General features: G+C 47.9%; 1 protein-coding gene across 1 annotated transcript; it reads left to right on the top strand.

Annotated features, from left to right (window-relative positions):
• The first annotated feature begins 8,253 nt into the window (after positions 1-8,253).
• LOC135371382 (zinc finger protein 235-like) lies at positions 8,254-10,718 on the top strand. Its single transcript, XM_064605451.1, has one exon. It carries the CDS (start codon positions 8,435-8,437, stop codon positions 9,920-9,922), a length of 1,488 nt encoding a protein of 495 aa, XP_064461521.1. The 5' UTR covers positions 8,254-8,434; the 3' UTR covers positions 9,923-10,718.
• Positions 10,719-22,764: the final 12,046 nt, after the last annotated feature.

Raw genomic sequence — 22,764 nt, 5'->3', positions numbered from 1 at the left:
CACTAAACTGATTCTGTAATTATCTTGGGGCGTTGCACACTGCTACAACAGTGCTACGGAACACCATTTTGGGTGATACAAGCCTGCTCCCAAAACAGTTTTTTCCTGCTCCAATTATAGCTCCGCAGGCTCAGGACCCACTTCCACCCCTGATAATGTTTTATTGGTGCCCCAGAACGGTCGTGACGACCCTATGTATGTTGGAAGAAGCAAATTTAGATTCACTTGAATGTAGGGACAAAGTAAATACACCAAAACTCTTTCTCCTATACAATGGTCAGTTAAATACGAGCATTAATAATACACTGCTAAAATTTGTCCACGTTCGATGCGAATAAATTGTCCAAAAATGTCATAGAATTATTTGATTTATTTATTAAAATGTTTATTATTTGACATTCATTATTATTTGACAAAGTGTTGGGGATTAGGGTGAAAAACGTATATGGCATGTTTGGTCAGTGTTTTACGGTTGCCTTTTGTGGCATACTTTAAAATCAATTTTTATGACAATTATGGCTGTGTGGCGTGAATTACTTCTCATGGTTCATCTTACTGGCCTACGTAACAGTTCAGTAGGAAGAAGATGTCGTAGGAGTTAAGTCTGAAAGACTTTTGAGCCTCAAGAATGCCACTTCTTCCTCCACAAAAAAAGAAAAAAAAAAGAAATGAAAACACAGCGGCTGAAATGGGCCAAAGAACCTGGAGAGTGATCTAAGGACCTTCCTTTTCCTTTTGAACAAAAAAAAATTGAGATATGTTTGCAGTCTCCCTCCGGATCATGTAGTATTGTTTAGGTTTTCATTTCATTCAGGTTTGCCCCAAAATGAAGCTTTCTTTTTTCTTTTGTTTACCAGGCCAGGAGAAAGGCTTTTTCGGAACCCCGAGTAGCAGACGACAGAGGAGTAGCAGACATTTCTCTAGACCAATCAGCGAGCGTTCTCCTGGTAGCGTCAGCACGAGGTTCTAGGCAGATCGCAGGCTCTTACTGCTTTTCACCGCTGTTGCGCACAGTTGCTTTTTGCGGCGTACTTTAAATTCAATTTCTGCGATAATCATGACTCTGTGGCGTAAATTACTTCGCACAGTGCATCTTACTGGCCTACTTAACAGTTTTATAGGATGAAAAGAAGGTGTTAAAAATTATACTTCTGCGATACTTTAAGTAAATGAAAATTAATGTACGTCTTCAACAATTGTATCATCCTCACGGTCACTTTCATAAAAAGAGTAGCCGTAATGTAACTAAGTTGCTTGCTCTCAAACTGTGTAACTTGAGCAAGAAAGTAACTATAACTGCAACTTAGCTGCTATTTTTGGCACATCAACTGGATTCCGTGCCACTACATCCAACGCGCCGTTACGTCCATCATGCTCTTTACATCCGAAAACGAGTTGTTACATCCACCCTGCTCTTACACACAAACGACCGTTACATACAACGAGACTTTACGTCCATTTCTGGCCGATACATCCATAAGTCAGTGCATACAACGAGCCGTTACATCCAATGGAAAACCATACACAACGAGCTGTTACGTCCATTGGGCCATTACATCCACAGACATAGGAAAGTGTGGGACAGTGGTTATGGTTCCAATGCCAGCGCAAAGAACGCAGGTGTAGCTGAACATAGACGCCTGTGTCAAACCTAGATGCTAACTCGGTACATCACGGGTACTTCTTTGAATAGGAAAAAAGCTAACTAACTAAATAAAAAGAAGTGACCTGTAATACGGATTGACATTGATTAGTTCATTGACAGCTGCTATATTGGTACAACCACAAAACCAAGGTCGTTAGACTGTGAGGCAGGTTACTGAGTTCTAAGCAACGCGCATTTGTGGCGCAACGTGCATATTAATAAAATGTTAGGTGTACAGCAGATGGCTTTTTGTATTGTCAACGGAGGGCACTTCGAAAATATAGAAAATCGCAATGCTGCGTCTGCATTCCGGGAAGTTATCTTTGTCACTGCTTTGCTGTCACCTTTATCGTTCGCTGTCTTCACGCCATTCGTTGTCGTAAAGCAGTGTTGGTTGCTTTCTTACTTATGCCCAATCCGGCCATGCTGCCAGGAGGTTTTGCCTGGGTTTCCCCCGACAGTTTCCTTGGAAGTCGGCCTAGGACGCGCGCTGCTCCCATTAAATGGCGCATTGCGTTGGTCGTGACGAGCGGCCCACCCTCAGCGAGGCCAACTACGGCAAACAGAATATGACACCAGCAGCTTTTTTACCTAATGCGCAACTACCGTAATTTCACGCGTATTAGCCGCACCGCAGATAAGCCGCAGGACTCGTTTTTAGATACATTTTGAAAATGTTTTTGCAGATAAGCCGCGGGTAATACGACGCAACTGCTTTGTGCGCTACACCAGTGATGCACATACAAAATCAACAGAGACGCTCAACGCTCGTCAGCGCCGTACTCCCTGCCAGCTGCCCTGTTCCCGTACTTGTCCGCGAAGTCGACGACTTTTAGTTTGAAGCCGCTGTCGTGGCTATGCCTCAGCGTTGGAGCCATGCCTCACCTCTAACTGCCGTGCCCGTGTCCACGAATGCTGCTGCTCTCGTCAAATGAGAACTGACGCTTAGCTGACCACGTTTTATCCCAATGACAGGTGTATTGAACCCTTCCTGTGGGTCTGCCGACAAAGGAGACCGTGGGGAAGGCCATAAACCCTGTCCACATTCCGGTGTCGGCATGATGTATAACAAAGGGGGTCAGTTCTAGTGTTCTACTAAGATCGGATTGTGCCCTTGTGTGTTTTTCGTGGATTGACGGGTTAGTCCACTCGAATGTGGAGTGGACCTGCCCCTGTTCGGTATTGTTCGTGCACTGGCAGGGCGGTCCTGTTCTGAAAAACATGAGGCACTGTCGGCCCTTTCGTTTAACCCGCGGTATGGGGAAAGTACCAGGGGAAAATAGTCACCAGATAAGCCGCACCCACGGATAAGCCGCAGAGCGTCCGCGAAAAAATAAATCGCGCATAAGCCGCGGCTAATACGCGTGAAAATACGGTATATTATTTCGTGAATATTTTGAGATTTGAGGATTTCAACTTGCGCACCAACCTTGTAATTCAGAACCTCACCTAATTTATTCTCTTACGACGGCAACTCTGTCAGTTACTTGTGAACATACCAAATCATAAAACAGCGCAATTTGACGGACTCTCACGGAAACAAACAAACAAACAAACAAAGAAACAAAAACATTCCAAAGATACGCCACGAAATATCTGTTACGGAGAGGCCGATTCCAAAACTGCATTGATGCCATATTAGTTAGGACACGACATATCCTGAAGCCGCTTATCCAACGAGCAGTTACGTCCAAAGGGCCACCAAGTACACCGTGCGGTCACATCCATACCGTGCCGTTATAGCCAACGAGCCGTTGCATCCAGTGCGCCGATACGTCCGCAGATGGATGTAACGCCGTGTTGGATGTAACGTCTCGTTGGACGTAGCGACCCCAGACCCATCAACTGTAACTATAGCCCCGTTACTTTTTGTTTTACGAGTAACTTACCCAAGACTGGTCCAGTTAGTGTTCTCCTTGGAGGTGGCCGGTGAATAAATTGACTCCGTTATTGGGAGGGAGGATCTGTTGGAAATGTAAAGCCAGCATCGTTGAGGAAAAGGAAAAAGTGGTGTAAGATGACGAGCATTCTCTCTCTCTTTTTGTTGCTATGTATGGGAAGAGCTTCTACGGGCAACACAGGCGATGTGACATCTGGAGAGGAGGCACGAACAGTTTTCGCTGTAAAAATGAACGAGATGAATAACTTGTATTTCTTTTCTTGGCAAAATAGATCTCTGCCTGAGAAACGTCATCATGATGTTGGTAAACAGACTGAAACCAAAACAAATTGGAAGGGGAGGGTTGGGCTCCACGAATGGGCAATTGTTCGCTGCCTCCTATTGAAAGACAAGTAGGACTGAAGGTCTCGTCCCTTGCAGGGACCATCGTAATCCCATCAAGACCGTTGCTTTCGGGCACGACCTTGTTCACCCCTAGCTTCGAATGTACCATAATTTCACGCGTATAAGCCACACGGCAGATAAGCCGCAGGGCCCATTTTTACGAACATTTAAAAATTTTTTGGGCAAATAAGCCGAGGGCAGTACGACGCAACTGATTTGAGTGACAAAGGATGTATTGAGAAGGCCATAAACCCAGTTGTCCATACTCTGGGGTCAGCTCTACAGTTCTACCACAATCAGATTGTGCCCTTGTTGGGCGTTTTTCATGGATTGATGGGTCAGTGGCCTTCCAGAAGACGTGAATTACTGTCACCAGTTTTCGTTAAAGCCGCTTAAGGGAATGCACCAGGAAGGTCAGTCGACTCGAATGTGAACGCGCCCCTGTTACGCATTGTTCGTGCATTGGCAGGGCGGTGCTGTTCCAGAGACACTGTCGTCCCTTTCGTTAAAACCGGCGTATGGGGAAAATACCAGGGAAAAATAGTCGTGAGATAAGCCGCAGTGGTGGATAAGCTGCAGAGCGCCCGTGAGAAAAAAAAATCGTGCTTAAGCCACGGCTAATACGCGTAAAATTACGGTAGTTCAAGTGTACCGAATTGGTGGCTCTGCCGAATGCTACGATGTCATTTCTTTACAAACAGGGAGAGGTCTATAGTGCGGGCACTTCAAACACACATAGCAAAATGTGCTGTAGCGTATTATACAGTCGCTGGGACAGCGACTTGAGAGCCTCCTAGGAACTGACCAAGTGAGCTTCGATCACATGAAATATCTTTTCTGTCGGACCATTTCTTCTGTCTCTCATTTGTCATGCAACACTGCAGAAAACAGAACTCTTGAGCCTTCTGTATTGTCCTGATGGTCGAGGACATAGCGCTCTTAGTAGAATACACCAGGCCGGTATTATACCAGCACGGCCGGGTATTTGGGTGCTGTGCCAGTTGCCGGTAGGAAGGTGATACAGGCAGCCTTTTGCCGGTACTTGTGGCTCAAGACCTTTCATAAGGGCTTTTACGGGATTTTCCCTTCAACATTCCACTACAGCCTGAATAAATCTGGAACACACACCCAGCTCCGCAGTCACCAGTCGTTTTCTTAGTTATTCATTCTTATTCATTGAGCGAGCACGTGCTCTCTCTCTATGTGTGTGTGTCTCGTCCACCCCTCACCTACTTTCCCTTTTCTATGAGCCTTTCCTCCTTTCCCTCTATTCCACGCCCTCTCCCTCAGCCAGTATTTTTCGCAACGAAAGGTGGTAACCCTACGCAGAAGCGTATGTACGACTACCGTAGCAGACGACAGCAATAGGGTTTATTCACTGAAGTCACCTCGCCGGCATACTGTAGGTCTCTCAAAGTTATTTACCCGCATTCGTACGCTGCCATATGCTTTGTGGATGACTGTTAATGTCGAAAACATGGAAATTACTTGGATATGCTACAAATCACATGGCACAATAATTTTGAAACTCCAAATATACGGTGACTGCGATGTGGGTAATGACTTGGAAAGGACCTACAATAGGGCGGCCGACGGCAGAACACCTGCTTGCTAGCAACAGTTGCGGTCTCCTACGGATGACGTCAAGTAAATAAACCCTATAGCTCCTGTGAAAATGCGTAGAATAATGATGATAACTAACCCGAGAATGAAACACCTGTGGAATATCCACCACTTGTACAGAAATACTGGGGTAAGCCGAAGTACAAAGTATTGTGGAAGTTGAGGAAGCAATAGCTGGGATAATGACTGATGAGCAGTGCCACCGCTACTTTCCAAAAAATGCGGCGCTGGGAAGGGGTGCCTATGACATGGTTATAATCTAGTAGATCGCGGAAGAGACTGAGGCTCAAAAAGGGTTGCATCGGAGGTCGGTTGGGTTGGGATGCGTGGGAAATGTAAGAAAAACCACTGTCTGGGAAACGCACACGAAAGGAACATCATTTGACAGGCTCAGAACTGCTAACCATGCATGGTTTATTTTCATAAGCAACGTGCTCTTATATTGTTCCTCTTTTGTTTTTTACTCCTCTCGTGATGAATGCTTATTGTGGTTGACTAATGCAGCACAAAAGGATACATGGACAAGAGAACTAAGAAAGACACAAGCGCTCGTGCCGGCTTACATCTGCTGTTCGTGTTCCTTTGACGCTTCGTTACAGTCAACCAGAAATAGTCACCAACTAGTCATGGAAATTGGAACCTGTAGAAGGACCTTGGATTGAGTCATCCCCCTTGCTCTCGAAATGGGGACACTCGAACATATATCCCCGCCGCATCGGAGAATGTAGTCCATGCATTGACTCTGGGCGGTCTCAGATAATGTGGCGCATAATCGGATACGTGGAAGTCAAATCGTGCATCTTCTTTCTGGGAGTATTTAATGCGGTTTTTAAATAAACACTCACTCCTTCTCGATGTACATCATCAGCGACACTTCATTTTGAAACATGATCAGTGTGCAATGGGGAGTGTAATGGAAATTGTTGGTCTGAGCTGTAATCCTACTGTGCGCGCCGATGGCTGGCACTTCAGATTTGTGATGGGGGTGAGGAGGTCGTCTTGCGACTTCTAACTTGTCTCTGAAGATTTATATGGTTGTTCTAAACCACCGTGTCAGCCATTTCTTAGAACGTTGTTCGTATGAGAGCCGAGTGAAAATGTACGAGAGATGACGCGGTCCCCAGTCGCTTCTGAAAATCAACACTCGCAAGAGCAGACGATTTCTGCATCCTATCACAGACCTTCCCGCAGGGCAACGTAGCCATTCTCATTGTTGTAAATACAGATTGTGGCATGCTCTGCAATATTATCACTTTAATCCGGTTATTTAATAGCTGTGACATGCTTTGCCGGGTAAATTTGCAGTATCCCATTTTGAACAAAGGGCAGTCCAGTGATACACTTTATGATAGGGGCATCAATCCAGTCCCTCTTAGTATACGTTCTCTTGCAGTTGTCTTGCAAACCACATTTAAATTGTACTTCGGCGTCGATTTTTAGGCGAAAAGAGAATGTTTTGTCGTCCTTGTTAGGCCTAGGAAAGACAGCGATCGTGAGCAAATATCAAGAAAACTGCAATGGACGGTCAAAAATTATCATGCTATAACAGAACGTTGTACTCACACCTCCCCATGAACACTCTTGCCCGCTCTTGATTCAACCTTGTTATGTCTCGTACACGTTCCCCAAGATAAACTTTGGGGCTTGTAACGAAGATAAAACAAATAGGAACAGTGTCGGAAATCTAAAGTAGATGGTAGAGGACGTGTTATGCCCCAAACTTTTATGTCGATAGTGACGCTTGGCCTGTTTCTCTGCGGATAAATCGTGAAAATTCAAAAATAGCTACCCTAAACGGCTATACCTGTGTTTCAGCTTCTTTCCGTCAGATGACGAAAGGGTCGAACGCAGAGTTGCAGAGTACGATTCTGCATTCAGTTCCACTTGTTCAGATTTCGATGTCGTCTGCAACGCCGCGTTCGACCGTTTTGCCATCTGACGGAAATGAGCTGAAACACAGGTATAGTGGACTTGGCAGCGGCAGTTTTGTAATTTTCACGATTTATCAGCAAAGGAACGGACCAAATGGCAGTATCGACATAAAATTTGGGGGCATTATACATCCTCTAACATCTACTTTTGCTCCCCGACACTGTTCTTATTTGTTTTATCTTCGTTACAAACCCCGAAGTTTATCTTGGCGAACCTTGTATATATATATATAATACAGGGATTTCCGTGATACCTGGAGTCTGTTTCAACACTCGGTTCTGCGGTCAATCATTTCTGCTAGCAAGCACTTCTGCCGTTCTGGATCTTCACGACATGCCCGTCTACATCCATACGTCGCCCATAGAGGCGGATGCAAAATCTGTCATGTTCGCACGTCGTATGGGAATATCCTATAGACCATTTCACCATTCACAAACAAACGACGCAAACTGGAAGACCAACGGGGAACAAAACAGGTTAACGTGCGCTGGTGCTACCTGGTGGCGTGGAGCTATCAAAAGCGTCTTCGCAAAAGCAGCTGTAACCGCAAGTCCAATGGGACGCACATCCAGCTGTCGCGCGTTGACGCACCCTGGCGTGGCGGAAGGGTCTATTCAATGTAATCCAATCTAGTTTCCCCAAAATGTCGGCACCCAGTGAACACAGGTAGAGGTGTGCCAAAGCCCTCACAATATTTGCCTTCACCTCAGTTTTTGTCCCAGATGTTTTTCCTCACCTCACTTTACCTCACAGCAAATACCGCAGGGAGTCCCAAGGAGGATTATTTGCTGTGGCGGACACGCATAGTGTGACCGCAAAAGTGATACCGTAGGGTTTTTCCAATATTTGTCAATTAGAGATGCGCCCGTGATGATAAGGCCTCTGAATGTCCCATTTCCGAAATTTCAGCAGCAAGAGAGAGTCCCACTACTCCTCCATCGGATGCTCAGATGGGAGAGACGGGTATTGGGTGCGACATCTGTTCCTCTGTTCCTGGGTTCTCATGGTCTGGGAGTGACGAGAACCACGTGTCGAAGCATACAGACGAGAAGCCATGCAAGTCCAATCTCTGTTCTGCACAGTTCCGGCGGAGCACGAGCCCATGGTGTCACAAGCGAGCACATACGGGCAAGAAGCCGCACAAGAGTGATCTCCGCCTTGCGGAGTTCAGCCAGATTGCGCACCTGCAGCTGCGGAAACGAGCACACACAGACAAAAACCGATACAAGTGTGATGTCTACCCTGCGCAGTTCAGCCAGAGCCGCCACCTACAGTATCACAGGCGGACACACACGGGTGCTAAGCCATACAAGTGCGATGTCTGCCCTGCAGAGTTCAGCCAGAGCGGGAACCTACACCAGCACAAGCGGACACACACGGGCGAGAAGCCATACAAGTGCGATGTCTGCCCTGCAGCGTTCAGCAGGAGCGGGAACCTACAGCAGCACAAGCGTACACATACGGGCGAAAAGCCGTACAAGTGCAATGTCTGCCCTGCACAGTTCAGCATGAGTGTCCAGCTACAGTATCACAGGCGGACACACACGGGCGAGAAGCCATACAAGTGCGATGTCTGCGCGGCAGGGTTCAGCCGGAGTGGGAGCCTACAGCGTCACCGCCGGACACACACGGGTGAGAAGCCATACAAGTGCGATGTCTGCCCTGCAGAGTTCAGCCAGAGTGGGAACCTACACCAGCACAAGAGGACACACACGGGCGAGAAGCCATACAAGTGCGTTGTTTGCGCAGCAGGGTTCAGCCGGAGTGGGAGCCTACAGTATCACAGGCGGACACACACGGGTGAGAAGCCATACAAGTGCGATGTCTGCCCTGCAGAGTTCAGACAGAGCGGGAACCTACACCAGCACAAGCTGACACACACGGGCGAGAAGCCGTACAAGTGCGATGTCTGCGCTGCACAGTTCAGCACGAGTCTCCAGCTACGGTATCACAGGCGGACACACACGGGTGCGAAGCCATACAAGTGCGATGTCTGCCCTGCAGAGTTCAGCCAGAGCGGGAACCTACACCAGCACAAGTGGACACACACGGGTGAGAAGCCGTACAAGTGCGATGTCTGCCCTGCACAGTTCAACACGAGTGTCCACCTACAGCAGCACAAGCGTACACATACGGGCGAAAAGCCATACAAGTGTGATGTCTGCCCTGCAGAGTTCAGCCAGAGCGGGAACCTACACCAGCACAAGCAGATACACACGGGCGAGAAGCCATACAAGTGCGATGTCTGCCCTGCAGAGTTCAGCAGGAGCGGGAACCTACAGCAGCACAAGCGTACACATACGGGCGAAAAGCCATACAAGTGCGATGTCTGCCCTGCAGAGTTCAGCCAGAGCGGGAACCTACACCAGCACAAGTGGACACACACACACGGACGGGCGAGGAGCCGTACCAGTGCGATGTTTATCCTGCCGAGTTGAGCAAGAGCACGGAGCTGTGGAACCACAAGTGCAGGCACGAGGGCGAGAAGCCATACAAGCGCGATGTCTCTCCTGCAGACTTCAGCCAGAACACAAGTACGTCTTTTTATGAGGGAAAACGCACGTGTAAGAAGCTGTACGAGTGCAGTCCCCTCTCTTGCAAAGTTCAGCCATGGCAATGATCTTGCGGCACTATGTGCAGGGGAGAAGCCATACACAAGTGCCATGTCTACCGTGCAGAGTCCAGCCAGAACACAAATCTGAACAATTATAAATGCGCACACACGGGCCAGAAGCCATACAGGTGCGAGTTCTGACCTGCAGGGTCACCCACAGAACGAATTGCGATGTCACAAGCAGACACATATGACAGAGGATCCCTACAAGTGGGATGTGCGTCTTGCAGAGTTCAGCCACAGCGTGGGCCTGTGGCATCACAAGTAGACAGACAGACAGATATGTGAAACTATACAGAAGTATTCTCTGTTCTACAAACTTGGCATAGCATTCCGCATGCTGACTCCATCTGAAATGTCGTGCCGCAATAGAGTTGAATTGCACAGAAACTTTGAAGATCCCTTGCTCCCATTGTACCACGCTTAAAGTTGAATGGAATCAATTACTGCGTATAGTACCTTCCAAGGGGGATGTGTTTATTAAAGAACAGATGAAGATAACAAACAACATATATACATATTCTGATGATGAAGTGGGGAGGTTTTCCATAGCTAGGGTGTCTAATATGAGTGGTGACAATGATAAGTGGTGACGATGAGAGGTGACTGGAATGATCGGAGCTGCGGGGGCGATGCTGAATGTGATCGTGATGGTGGAAATGTCCAAATATAACAAAACATAGGCTAGACTCATCAATAGATCGTATTGACAAATATAATCAGGGTGTCGAACCGCAAAAGATACGGGTTCGGTTAGGGTTCGGGTTCGCGTTGCTTGGATTTCGTTCCGGTTCAGTTCCGGTTCGGCCACGCCAAAAATCGAACCGGTTCACAAACCGGTTCGCGAACCGGTTCAACGCTTCCATTTTATATCTCCCATAAAACTGCTTTTATCAGGTAATGCGTGGCTAATAACTTACTGCTGTTGTCTGCATTGACGTTGTTAGTGGTCAGGTACTCCCTTTAGCGAGAGGAAGGAGAAATGTATCAACACTTGCACATAGCGTCCACGCTGATGAAGTGCTGTAGTCCTGCTACTTTCTGTTCCTAAACCTCACACGCACAGTGCCAGCAAGATACACTTAAATGAAGCCTAATAAGATGGACAGCATTCACGGATGCGCATAAATACATTTTTTTATTTAAATATAAATACAAAATACTTTGTTGAAAGGGGTATTTAAATACTCTTCATAAATAATTTTCAATGTGAGTGTTTAAATACAAAATATTAATACAGTATTTAAATACTGTAACTACTAGTACCATAAATGCTGTAAGATGGCGTCTGGATGGCATCTGGAATTACAGAAATAATGATGATTATAACAACAAATCAGCAAGTAACAATAACATTTATTTGTTAGATTATCATGGCGATTTTAACATTATAAATTTCTCGAAGACTGCATCTTTTAGGCGTCTCTGTTCGGCCGGACAATCAGATTCGCAATGGAGAACAGCATCTCCACAGGTGCCGATGAACAAAGGCTTGTACTAAATTTGACGAGGATGCTTCGTACAACAAGGTAATTGGGTAGTCGCGATCGTTATCCGCAACAGCAGTGAAAAACTCGTCATCTAGAATGGTTGTCGCATGCGCATGCTGGCGCAAACACGGCATAACTGCGCCCGAAACTCGCCCGTCTTCCTGAAAGGTCAAATGCAGGGCAATTTTCGGATATGAGTCAGTACATTCTGTATATAGGAGTATTTATAAATTATTTACAAGAATAAGTACCCAAAAGTTGGCATTTAAATATAATTATAAATACATTTTTCTAGTGTGTATTTAAATACAAAATATAAATACATGTATTTATATTTTAAATAGTATTTTAATTACAATGTATTTAAATACTGCCCATCCCTGACAGCATTTTACATAGACGACGGTACCTGCCGGCACACTGCATTCGCAGCGTGAATCGATCTGAAACCGTACTGAAGCATGTGGAAAATAAGTCTGCCAGCCTTGCTCTGTCCGAGCTCACAGCCGTGTACCAGTTAATCCACAACGCAAACGCAATGTGTCACGACACGACTGCACTACCAGTAAGCAGAACCACATTTACTGTTCAAACCACGACCAATCAAACAGGCACCGTTCTGCGTACGCTCCTTCTCCACTTCTCATGTTTCTGACTTGTTTAATTTTTGGTGCTCACGTGTAAAGGGAAATGTTGGGCGCTTGCTTAATCACATATTCGTCCTATAGAGCTACACAACTGGCCTACTCCATTCATGCTTCATTCGTCCGCGTGGCGCCTCCTCTGTGAAGAGCCGACGCCACAGCGCGTGCGTGGGGCGCTAGCCGCGGCGCTCACAAGGACAACTGCGTTTCAACGTGTTAAAAACGACTCTGAAAGCATACTTACTATACGTCCTCGTTTGACTGCTAGCTGAAAATTTGCGAAATCCATGATTCGTCCCAATGTCCAACGAGGACACCAATGTGTCCTCGTTCAGGGATTGAGAGGCACTTGAACACTTATGCTGATTTCTTTTATGTCCGAACCGTTTTGTTGCGAACCGGTTACCTCTATTATTTTTTCCGGTTCTGCTCCGGTTCGGGTTCAACAGTGTCACGAAAATTGCGGTTCGGGTTCGGTTCCGGCAAAAAGAACGGTTCGGGTACTGTTTTCGGTTCGGGTTCGGTTCGACACCCTGAATATAATAGAAGTCAGCTGGTGCATGCAACATCAAAACGGAAGTGTGGTTCTGCCATACTGTAGCATGAGCTCGTGAACAAATTGTACATGGCCACATGACCATGTCAACTACTTAAAAGAAAGTTAACTTACGTTAACATGAGTACGGATTTGTCCAGACAGTGCAGCAGTTTATATACACACTGTAACTGTTTTCATGTCTTGAAAGGTGTAATAACGTGCAGTGCGTATACCTTTTTCGGTGTAATTTTGGTAAGATCATAATGGAGCACGGTTTCGCACTAATTTTCTTTACTCAAATGTTGCGTGTTTTCCAAAAATTCAGTCTTGCAATGTCTCAACATTGTTGAACAGTATTGTAGACACGTGCTCGATTATCGGTAGCGATGCACATATGCATTAGCACCAAGAAATAATGAAAGCAAGATTTGCACTGACACTTGACCTTTTCTAATGCTTTCCGAATTTTTAAAATATCATCCTGGGGGTACAATGTTACGCAACCAGGTTGAATGTGCATAGCGCTCACCTTTAAAGGTGTGAAAAAGTTTACAGTGCACTGAGCACACAAGCACGTGGAAGAACATGCACCCATATGTTAGCAGTAGCTATCGTGCTTTTGCGTTATTGACAGCTGCCGTGTGACTGCATTGCTTTTCTGTGCTCATTTATTTAGTGTGGATATAGACAACAGTAGTAAACTAGCTAAACAAGCACCCGTTGATAGCTGATAGCGTGTTTGTTGATAGCTGTCATATGGCCACAGAGTTTGTTCATGTGCTCATGTGTTCAGTGTGAATATAGCGCTAAACAACAACAAAAAAGTGTCCTTTTTGTGTCTCCTGAAGCTCAAGGCTTTTCTTTCAAACAAAAATGTATGCATGCTGTTCTGCATCCTTTTGTGAGTAGGAGTGTTAAAAATTACTCGACTTCATATGCTGTATCGGTAAACCTTAAGAATGGAAAAACACACCCCTGTGGAGTCATGCCACATGATTTATCATATCCACCTGCATCCACATTGCAATTATGCCCCTATTTATGGCGAATGCCAGAATGCCTCTACTTCGGCTGTGTTGTGCCTGTCTTGAACGTCTTCTGAATAGCTGAGTTCAAAAATGGTAGTAAACCAAACGAGTCACCACTTCTAATATACATAAGCATAGTACTTCAGTGCACTTTCAATTGTATTACAACTTGTTCTCCTTACCACGGCTCCTTACACACGCTCAGATGCATGCTAAGCATCCACGTTTTTTTTTTCTTTGTGACAGGTACTCTCATTTCACACCAGCTCTCCTCTGCCTTGACTCGCACTCTAGCCCTAACTGTAGAGCAGTGAGTGGAGGGTGAATAGAATATGGGCATAGTACGGTCACAAAGTTCTTATGTAACTAAGGATGTGTCATCAGCATCATGGTAAATGATGATTCTCACATCTATGGATCTGTCATTCGAAAGAGTGTCTGAATGCTGTTGCAATACGAGACACCATGACATACATTTATTGCTGGAAAGCTTCCTTCCTCCTCATCATCACCAGGAGAATATGTGGCATTTCACGCACACCACGAGATCTTTGGGCGACGGAAGAATTGGTGGGCGTGTGGAGGACGAGGGTGATGGTGCGGCATGTGGCGTCGCCAGTCGTCATGTGCCTGTGGTAGTGGCTGACGAGAAACCTCACAAAGTCGAGGTCTTCGCCCTGCAGGACATCGCAGACGAGGTTTATGGCCCCCGTCAGGTATTCGTGAACGCGGTGGCAGGTCACCAGTTCTTTCTGGAGGCTGTTAAAGGCCCCGGGAGGCGCGACAAGATGCGCCGGTAGTGCAGTACCAATAACAAGATTGGCACTGCGTCGGGCGTTGGCAGGCGCCCGAAGATGATGGCAGAGAGAAGAGCGAGGAGACGCTTCATCGTCGAGCAGGGATTCCAGCCAGACAAGGTAAAGGGATAAATCGGGGTATGCGAAACACAAAACGGTATCTACTTCTCATCTTCTATGGTGATACGGTGGTTCGGCATTTCACTTTCAGGTGAGTAACTGTTCAATCGAATTACAAGAACGCAGTTACGAGGAAATGTGTGTTATATCTTGATTCGGATGGTGGCTCATGGTAGCAGGAGGGGTGCATATATAGGTAATGTCCGTGTAACTGTACTTGACTATACATTCAATAGATTTACTAAGGCGATGCTGTCAGTGACTAGTGCAAATTACCTTCTTCTTCTTCCACCACTAGGAACAGTGGCCACACAGGGCCTAGTGCGAATACCTTCCCGAGTACGAGCCGCACTCTGTAGTACATCGTCATCCCCACTCATTGTCGTCTCTCTAGAGAATATCTTTCTACACGAGAATGGTAATCAAGTATAATTATCGCTTATTATATTAGTGGCACCAATCATTACCGTTTACAAAATTGTGTTTAGTCTGCAACTCGCTACTCTGAGGATCTCAAATAAAATGAACTCACATGGTCAATGTTAATCCGCCACTTGCGAAAAAAAAACGGCGCAGGCGCACATCCCACTCTCCCTAGTGCTTCCCGCCGGGTTTCGAACTGGCTGAAAAACACGCCATCTCGCCGCTGCTGCAAGCCATGCCTGTGAAATGCATCTCTTATGGCTGTACGAATTATTATGTGCAGGGCAAGAAGTTACGTTTTTCTTTTTTCAGGTTTCCATGTGATATGTTATATCCTCAAAAACGGGTTCGGTGGCTTTGGCCTGTGAAAAGACAAGAAGAATTGCGAGACATGACAACATTTCCAACCGTCCAGGAAACACAAATGAATTTGCCCAAAGCTTTTCGCAAGCTTCCCAACACAAGATTAGTACTCGATGCGACTCAAGTCAGAATCCGGAGGCCACCCTCACTAAATGCACAGAGACAAACTTTTTCGCATTATAAACATTACAACACCTAGAAGGCAGTTGTAGTCTGCACGCCGGGCGGTTACATCAGGTTTGTTTCCCGGCTTTTGGGTTGGTCCGTATCTGATGTGGACATGGTGCAGAGTTAGAGATATTGTTAGATCGCCTCGAAGAGGGTGATGCATTAATGGTAGATAAGGGCTCCAATGTTCCATGTGTCCCCAAGGAACTGAAGTGTACAATCCACCATTGAGGGTGAGAGGAGAAGCCCCGATATCCAAGAGAAGTGTTCAGAGTACAAGAGAAATTGCCAGTGAAAGAGTCCATGTTGAAGGTGTGATCCGACGTGTGAAAGAATTTCACATTCTTGATCGGGCCTTTCCAATCAGCATGGTGGACATTGCTTGATAGATATTTTATGTATGCTGCTACCTTAGTAATTTCCAAATGCCTTAAATGAGGCCTAACACGACACAGGGAAGGTATTAAACAACTGTACATGTATTATCGTATTATCATAATGTAATCTATGAAGTGACCTTATTATGAAAAAAGTAATAAAAATGACTCAGTTATGAGAACCGCATCTGGGGGAAATGTTTGTTGCACTGTATGCAATACAAGTTACAATATATACATTCATTTTGCACTTCACAACTGGAGCCTCCTTAGACGGATCTTCAGCTCCCTGATACTGTCTACGACACAGTAGCCATTTCTATACTTTTTGTACGAGATAGAATTCCCCAGGGTTCCCGGGCTGCGTTTTGTGAGAAGTTCTGGGATGAGAGCATGCTAAAAAAATACTGTCCACGCGAACATCAAGAACGGAAACGGGATGCCGTCTTTCTCGATCATGGACAGAAATTCTCACTCTTCTCGATCTGGCGGACAAACACCCAAAGAAACAGCTAGACGGACGGCAAGAAGCAAGCGAAACCACTGCGATATTTCAAGAGCGTTCTAACCAAACACTCTCGAACGAAGGAGGCCCTATAAGTTCACTCTGCGTCCAACAGATTGTGCCAGTTGGCACATCTAGCGGTAGCTGGACGGAACTGTGACCTGCCACCATGTTGCCTTCTCTGTAGGCAATTCGGGATGCACGGAAAATAAAGTTTGCGTTGGTAACTTTTCATCCTCCGGAGTTTCGTTAACTCAGTTTTTTTTTTTTTCGATTTTCGTCCGTCACGTCTTTGTGCGCCACTGGAACTTCGTACGGTAAGCAGGGAATGGGATACATTCTGAAATGTAAGCCTACTTTTTCTGCGCTGCATTATTTTACTCTGCTCCGCTGCTATCTATATCACAAGATCACTGGAACCAATGACAATTGAGAATGTACGTAGTGACACCGAGCGCGTGATGTGTCAACTCCTTCAAGTGCATTAGATCCAATGGTCCCTGGCAGGCATACGGGCACATGTTCAGTGGTCGTTGTCAATTATCATTTAAGACTGTCCGTATGACGAGAGTACTAGGTGTTCGGACTGTCATCATCAGCGACTTCCTGCTGTAGCAATGCAGCCTCAGGGGCTGGCCGCTGCCGAAACTATGCTGAAAATCACACAAAATAGTATGTTTGTGAAGAAGTGTTGAAATCCTACAGTGAAGAGCCTTATCAACACTTCGAGAAAATGCTGGCAATACTTGTTCTAATGCAGTATATGGGTGGGTAAAAGTGCTTGTCGAAGAAAGGTTACATATGTATGAAAAAAAAAAATCCTCAAGAAATCTCAGACAATGTAAACCGACCTGGCTTGGCACGTGCAGATAGTATGCGAGGTGGACGGAAAGAGACTCCAAAGCCTCTTGCCCGCGTTTTCTTCTGTGCCGTCTTTTAGCGCTTTCTTAAAGGGTCTATGAAATTTGTAGAACTCCTATATATATTTTTTTTTCTGGAAACTCTCTTCGTGCCGAGAAACTAATATGTCTTGCGAGGCAAATCGCTCCACGTTCGCTCCACAATCGCTCCAGAAACGCGCGTTCATACACGTGGTCCCAGGCGCATTCTCCAGAGGATGGAGCAACTATGCGGGCTGTGCTGCTGGCCCCCGCTACGTCAGCGGTGTTGTGCAATGCCAGGCAATGGTCACCATAACTATCGCCAGCTGTGAGCGCGATGGCGCCTGCCAGTCGCACCCACAACGCCACAAGGTGTCTAGTCGTGCCTGAAGGCCGAAGCATTACCTTTCTCTACGTTGCAGGCCTTCGGATAACCCGCAACGATGAACAGCTTTCTATGTGTGAATCGTTTCCTACACTTGCGCTGGCAGACATGACATGTGAGCCGTACTTTGTGGTCCAACGTAATCGTCTTCTGCTTGGTGGCCCCCACAACACGGAACGCAAGCACCCTCCTCCGTGGCTATGACGTTGTATTGCCGTCACCAATGGAAAGTGTGTGGTGGTTGCCAGGCATTGCAATTATAGCTAGATGTTGGCAGTCAGACGGATCGGTCGTTTTGTTCGACTTGCCAGCTTGTCCACGACTTTATATGTTGACGCTAGAGAGGTTAACTGCCAGCTGAGAACGGCGAGCCCGAGGCGGTGATGGGGGATGATCTTCGTCTCATTTCAGGCAGCCGCGTTGCCCGCCTACTGGAGAAACTTAAACCAGGAATTTGAGCACGGCTACGACATAAACCCGGGCGCCTCATCCCAGACGTTCGGCAAATGGGCCTTGGGTATGACGCGATAAATACGACCAAGCACTCGTCTGATGGCCCGGGTCGTCCTCTTTCACTTGGTAGTGCCAGCTTCTCCACGACTTTATATGTTGACGCTAGAGAGGTTAACTGCCAGCTGAGAACGGCGAGCCCGAGGCGGTGATGGGGGATGATCTTCGTCTCATTTCAGGCAGCCGCGTTGCCCGCCTACTGGAGAAACTTAAGAAACCAGGAATTTGAGCACGGCTACGACATAAACCCGGGCGCCTCATCCCAGACGTTCGGCAAATGGGCCTTGGGTATGACGCGATAAATACGACCAAGCACTCGTCTGATGGCCCGGGTCGTCCTCTTTCACTTGGTAGTGCCAGCTTCTCCACGACTTTATATGTTGACGCTAGAGAGGTTAACTGCCAGCTGAGAACGGCGAGCCCGAGGCGGTGATGGGGGATGATCTTCGTCTCATTTCAGGCAGCCGCGTTGCCCGCCTACTGGAGAAACTTAAGAAACCAGGAATTTGAGCACGGCTACGACATAAACCCGGGCGCCTAATCCCAGACGTTCGGCAAATGGGCCTTGGGTATGACGCGATAAATACGACCAAGCACTCGTCTGATGGCCCGGGTCGTCCTCTTTCACTTGGTAGTGCCAGCTTCTCCACGACTTTATATGTTGACGCTAGAGAGGTTAACTGCCAGCTGAGAACGGCGAGCCCGAGGCGGTGATGGGGGATGATCTTCGTCTCATTTCAGGCAGCCGCGTTGCCCGCCTACTGGAGAAACTTAAGAAACCAGGAATTTGAGCACGGCTACGACATAAACCCGGGCGCCTCATCCCAGACGTTCGGCAAATGGGCCTTGGGTATGACGCGATAAATACCACCAAGCACTCGTCTGATCGCCCGGGTCGTCCTCTTTCACTTGGTAGTGCCAGCTTCTCCACGACTTTATATGTTGACGCTGGAGAGGTTAACTGCCAGCTGAGAACGGCGAGCCCGAGGCGGTGATGGGGGATGATCTTCGTCTCATTTCAGGCAGCCGCGTTGCCCGCCTACTGGAGAAACTTAAGAAACCAGGAATTTGAGCACGGCTACGACATAAACCCGGGCGCCTAATCCCAGACGTTCGGCAAATGGGCCTTGGGTATGACGCGATAAATACGACCAAGCACTCGTCTGATGGCCCGGGTCGTCCTCTTTCACTTGGTAGTGCCAGCTTCTCCACGACTTTATATGTTGACGCTAGAGAGGTTAACTGCCAGCTGAGAACGGCGAGCCCGAGGCGGTGATGGGGGATGATCTTCGTCTCATTTCAGGCAGCCGCGTTGCCCGCCTACTGGAGAAACTTAAGAAACCAGGAATTTGAGCACGGCTACGACATAAACCCGGGCGCCTAATCCCAGACGTTCGGCAAATGGGCCTTGGGTATGACGCGATAAATACGACCAAGCACTCGTCTGATGGCCCGGGTCGTCCTCTTTCACTTGGTAGTGCCAGCTTCTCCACGACTTTATATGTTGACGCTAGAGAGGTTAACTGCCAGCTGAGAACGGCGAGCCCGAGGCGGTGATGGGGGATGATCTTCGTCTCATTTCAGGCAGCCGCGTTGCCCGCCTACTGGAGAAACTTAAGAAACCAGGAATTTGAGCACGGCTACGACATAAACCCGGGCGCCTCATCCCAGACGTTCGGCAAATGGGCCTTGGGTATGACGCGATAAATACCACCAAGCACTCGTCTGATCGCCCGGGTCGTCCTCTTTCACTTGGTAGTGCCAGCTTCTCCACGACTTTATATGTTGACGCTGGAGAGGTTAACTGCCAGCTGAGAACGGCGAGCCGGAGGCGTTGATGGGGGATGATCCTCGTCTCATTTCAGGCAGCCGCGTTGCCCGTCTACTGGAGCACTTAAGGAACCAGGAATTTGAGCACGGCTACGACATAAACCCGGGCGCCTCATCCCAGACGTTCGGCAAATGGGCCTTGGGTATGACGCGATAAATACGACCAAGCACTCGTCTGATGGCCCGGGTCGTCCTCTTTCACTTGGTACTGCCAGCTTCTCCACGACTTTATATGTTGACGCTGGAGAGGTTAACGACAAACTGCCAGATGAGAACGGCGAGCCGGAGGCGGTGATGGGGGATGATCCTCTCATTTCAGGCAGCCGTGTTGCCCGCCTACTGGAGCACTTAAGAAACCAGGAATTTGAGCACGGCTACGACAAAAACCCGGGCGCCTCATCTCAGACGTTCGGCAAATGGGCCTTGGGTATGACGCGATAAATACGACCAAGCACTCGTCTGATGGCCCGGGTCGTCCTCTTTCACTTGGTAGTGCCAGCTTCTCCACGACTTTATATGTTGACGCTGGAGAGGTTAACTGCCAGCTGAGACGGCGAGCCCGAGGCGGTGATGGGGAATGACCCTCGTCTCATTTCAGGCAGCCGCGTTGCCCGCCTACTGGAGCACTTAAGTAACCAGCAATTTGAGCACGGCTACGACATAAACCCGGGCGCCTCATCCCAGACGTTCGGCAAATGGGCCTTGGGTATGACGCGATAAATACGACCAAACACTCGTCTGATCGCCCCGGTCGTCCTCTTTCACTTGGTAGTGCCAGCTTCTCCACGACTTTATATGTTGACGCTGGAGAGGTTAACTGCCAGCTGAGGATGGCGAGCCCGAGGCGGTGATGGGGGATGATCCTCGTCTCATTTCAGGCAGCCGCGTTGCCCGCCTACTGGAGCACTTAAGAAACCAGGAATTTGAGCACGGCTACGACATAAACCCGGGCGGCTCATCACAGACGTTCGGCAAACGGGCCTAGGGTATGACACGATAAATACGACCGAGCACTCGTCTGATGGCCCGGGTCGTCCTCTTTCACTTGGTAGTGCTAGCTTCTCCACGACTTTATATGTTGACTCTGGAGATCACACTTATACGGCTTCTCGCCTGTGACGCGCCAGGCTGATGTTCTGGCTGAATTGCTTAGGACAGAGATCGCACTTGTATGGCCTTTCCCCCATGTGTGTACGCTTCTGAACCCACAGCTTTGTGCTCTCTGCGAATTCTGCAGGACAAAGATCACACTTATACGGCTTGTCGCCTGTGACGCACCAGGCTTGTGTTCTGGCTGAATGGCTTAGGAGAGATCGCACTTGTATGGCCTTTCCCCCATGTGTGTACGCTTCTCAACCCACAGCTTTCTGCTCTCTGCGAATTCTGCAGGACAAAGATCACACTTATGCGGCTTGTCGCCTGTGACGCACCAGGCTTGTGTTCTGGCTGATGGCTTAGGAGAGATCGCACTTGTATGGCCTTTCCCCCATGTGTGTACGCTTGTGAACCCACAGCTTTGTGCTCTCTCCGAATTCTGCGGGAGAAAGATCGCACTTATACGGCTTCTCGCCTGTGACGCACCAAGCTTGTGTTCTGGCTGAATTGCTTAGGACAGAGATCGCAATTGTATGGCCTTTCCCCCATGTGTGTACGCTTGTGAACCCACAGCTTTGTGCTCCCTCCGAATTCTGCGGGACAAAGATCGCACTTATACGGCTTCTCGCCCGTGACGCACCAAGCTTGTGTTCTGGCTGAATTGCTTAGGACAGAGATCGCACTTGTATGGCCTTTCCCCCATGTGTGTACGCTTGTGAACCCACAGCTTTGTGCTCCCTCCGAATTCTGCGGGACAAAGATCGCACTTATACGGCTTCTCGCCCGTGACGCACCAAGCTTGTGTTCTGGCTGAATTGCTTAGGAGAGAGATCGCACTTGTATGGCCTTTCCCCCATGTGTGTACGCTTGTGAACCCACAGCTTTGTGCTCCCTCCGAATTCTGCGGGACAAAGATCGCACTTATACGGCTTCTCGCCCGTGACGCACCAAGCTTGTGTTCTGGCTGAATTGCTTAGGACAGAGATCGCACTTGTATGGCCTTTCCCCCTTGTGTGTACGCTTGTGAACCCACAGCTTTGTGCTCCCTTCGAATTCTGCGGGACAAAGATCGCACTTATACGGCTTCTAGCCCGTGACGCACCAAGCTTGTGTTCTGGCTGAATTGCTTAGGACAGAGATCGCACTTGTATGGCCTTTCCCCCATGTGTGTACACTTGTGAACCCACAGCTTTATGCTCCCTCTGAATTCTGCGGGACAAAGATCGCACTTATACGGCTTCTCGCCCGTGACGCACCAAGCTTGTGTTCTGGCTGAATTGCTTAGGACAGAGATCGCACTTGTATGGCCTTTCCCCCATGTGTGTACGCTTGTGAACCCACAGCTTTGTGCTCCCGCCGAATTCTGCGGGACAAAGATCGCACTTATACGGCTTCTCGCCCATGACGCACCAAGCTTGTGTTCTGGCTGAATTGCTTAGGACAGAGATCGCACTTGTTGGCCTTTCCCCCATGTGTGTACGCTTGTGAACCCACAGCTTTGTGCTCCCTCCA

Source organism: Ornithodoros turicata, unplaced genomic scaffold (genome assembly GCF_037126465.1).
Source record: "Ornithodoros turicata isolate Travis unplaced genomic scaffold, ASM3712646v1 Chromosome106, whole genome shotgun sequence".
In the NCBI taxonomy this organism is placed as follows: Eukaryota; Metazoa; Arthropoda; class Arachnida; order Ixodida; family Argasidae; genus Ornithodoros; species Ornithodoros turicata.
Note: the sequence above shows the minus strand (reverse complement) of the source record. Positions and strands in the feature narration are given on the sequence as shown.

Bases quoted from the DNA above. Each gene is read 5' to 3' on its own strand.
- LOC135371382 (XM_064605451.1), top strand. From the start codon at position 8,435: ATGGGAGAGACGGGTATTGGGTGCGACATCTGTTCCTCTGTTCCTGGG.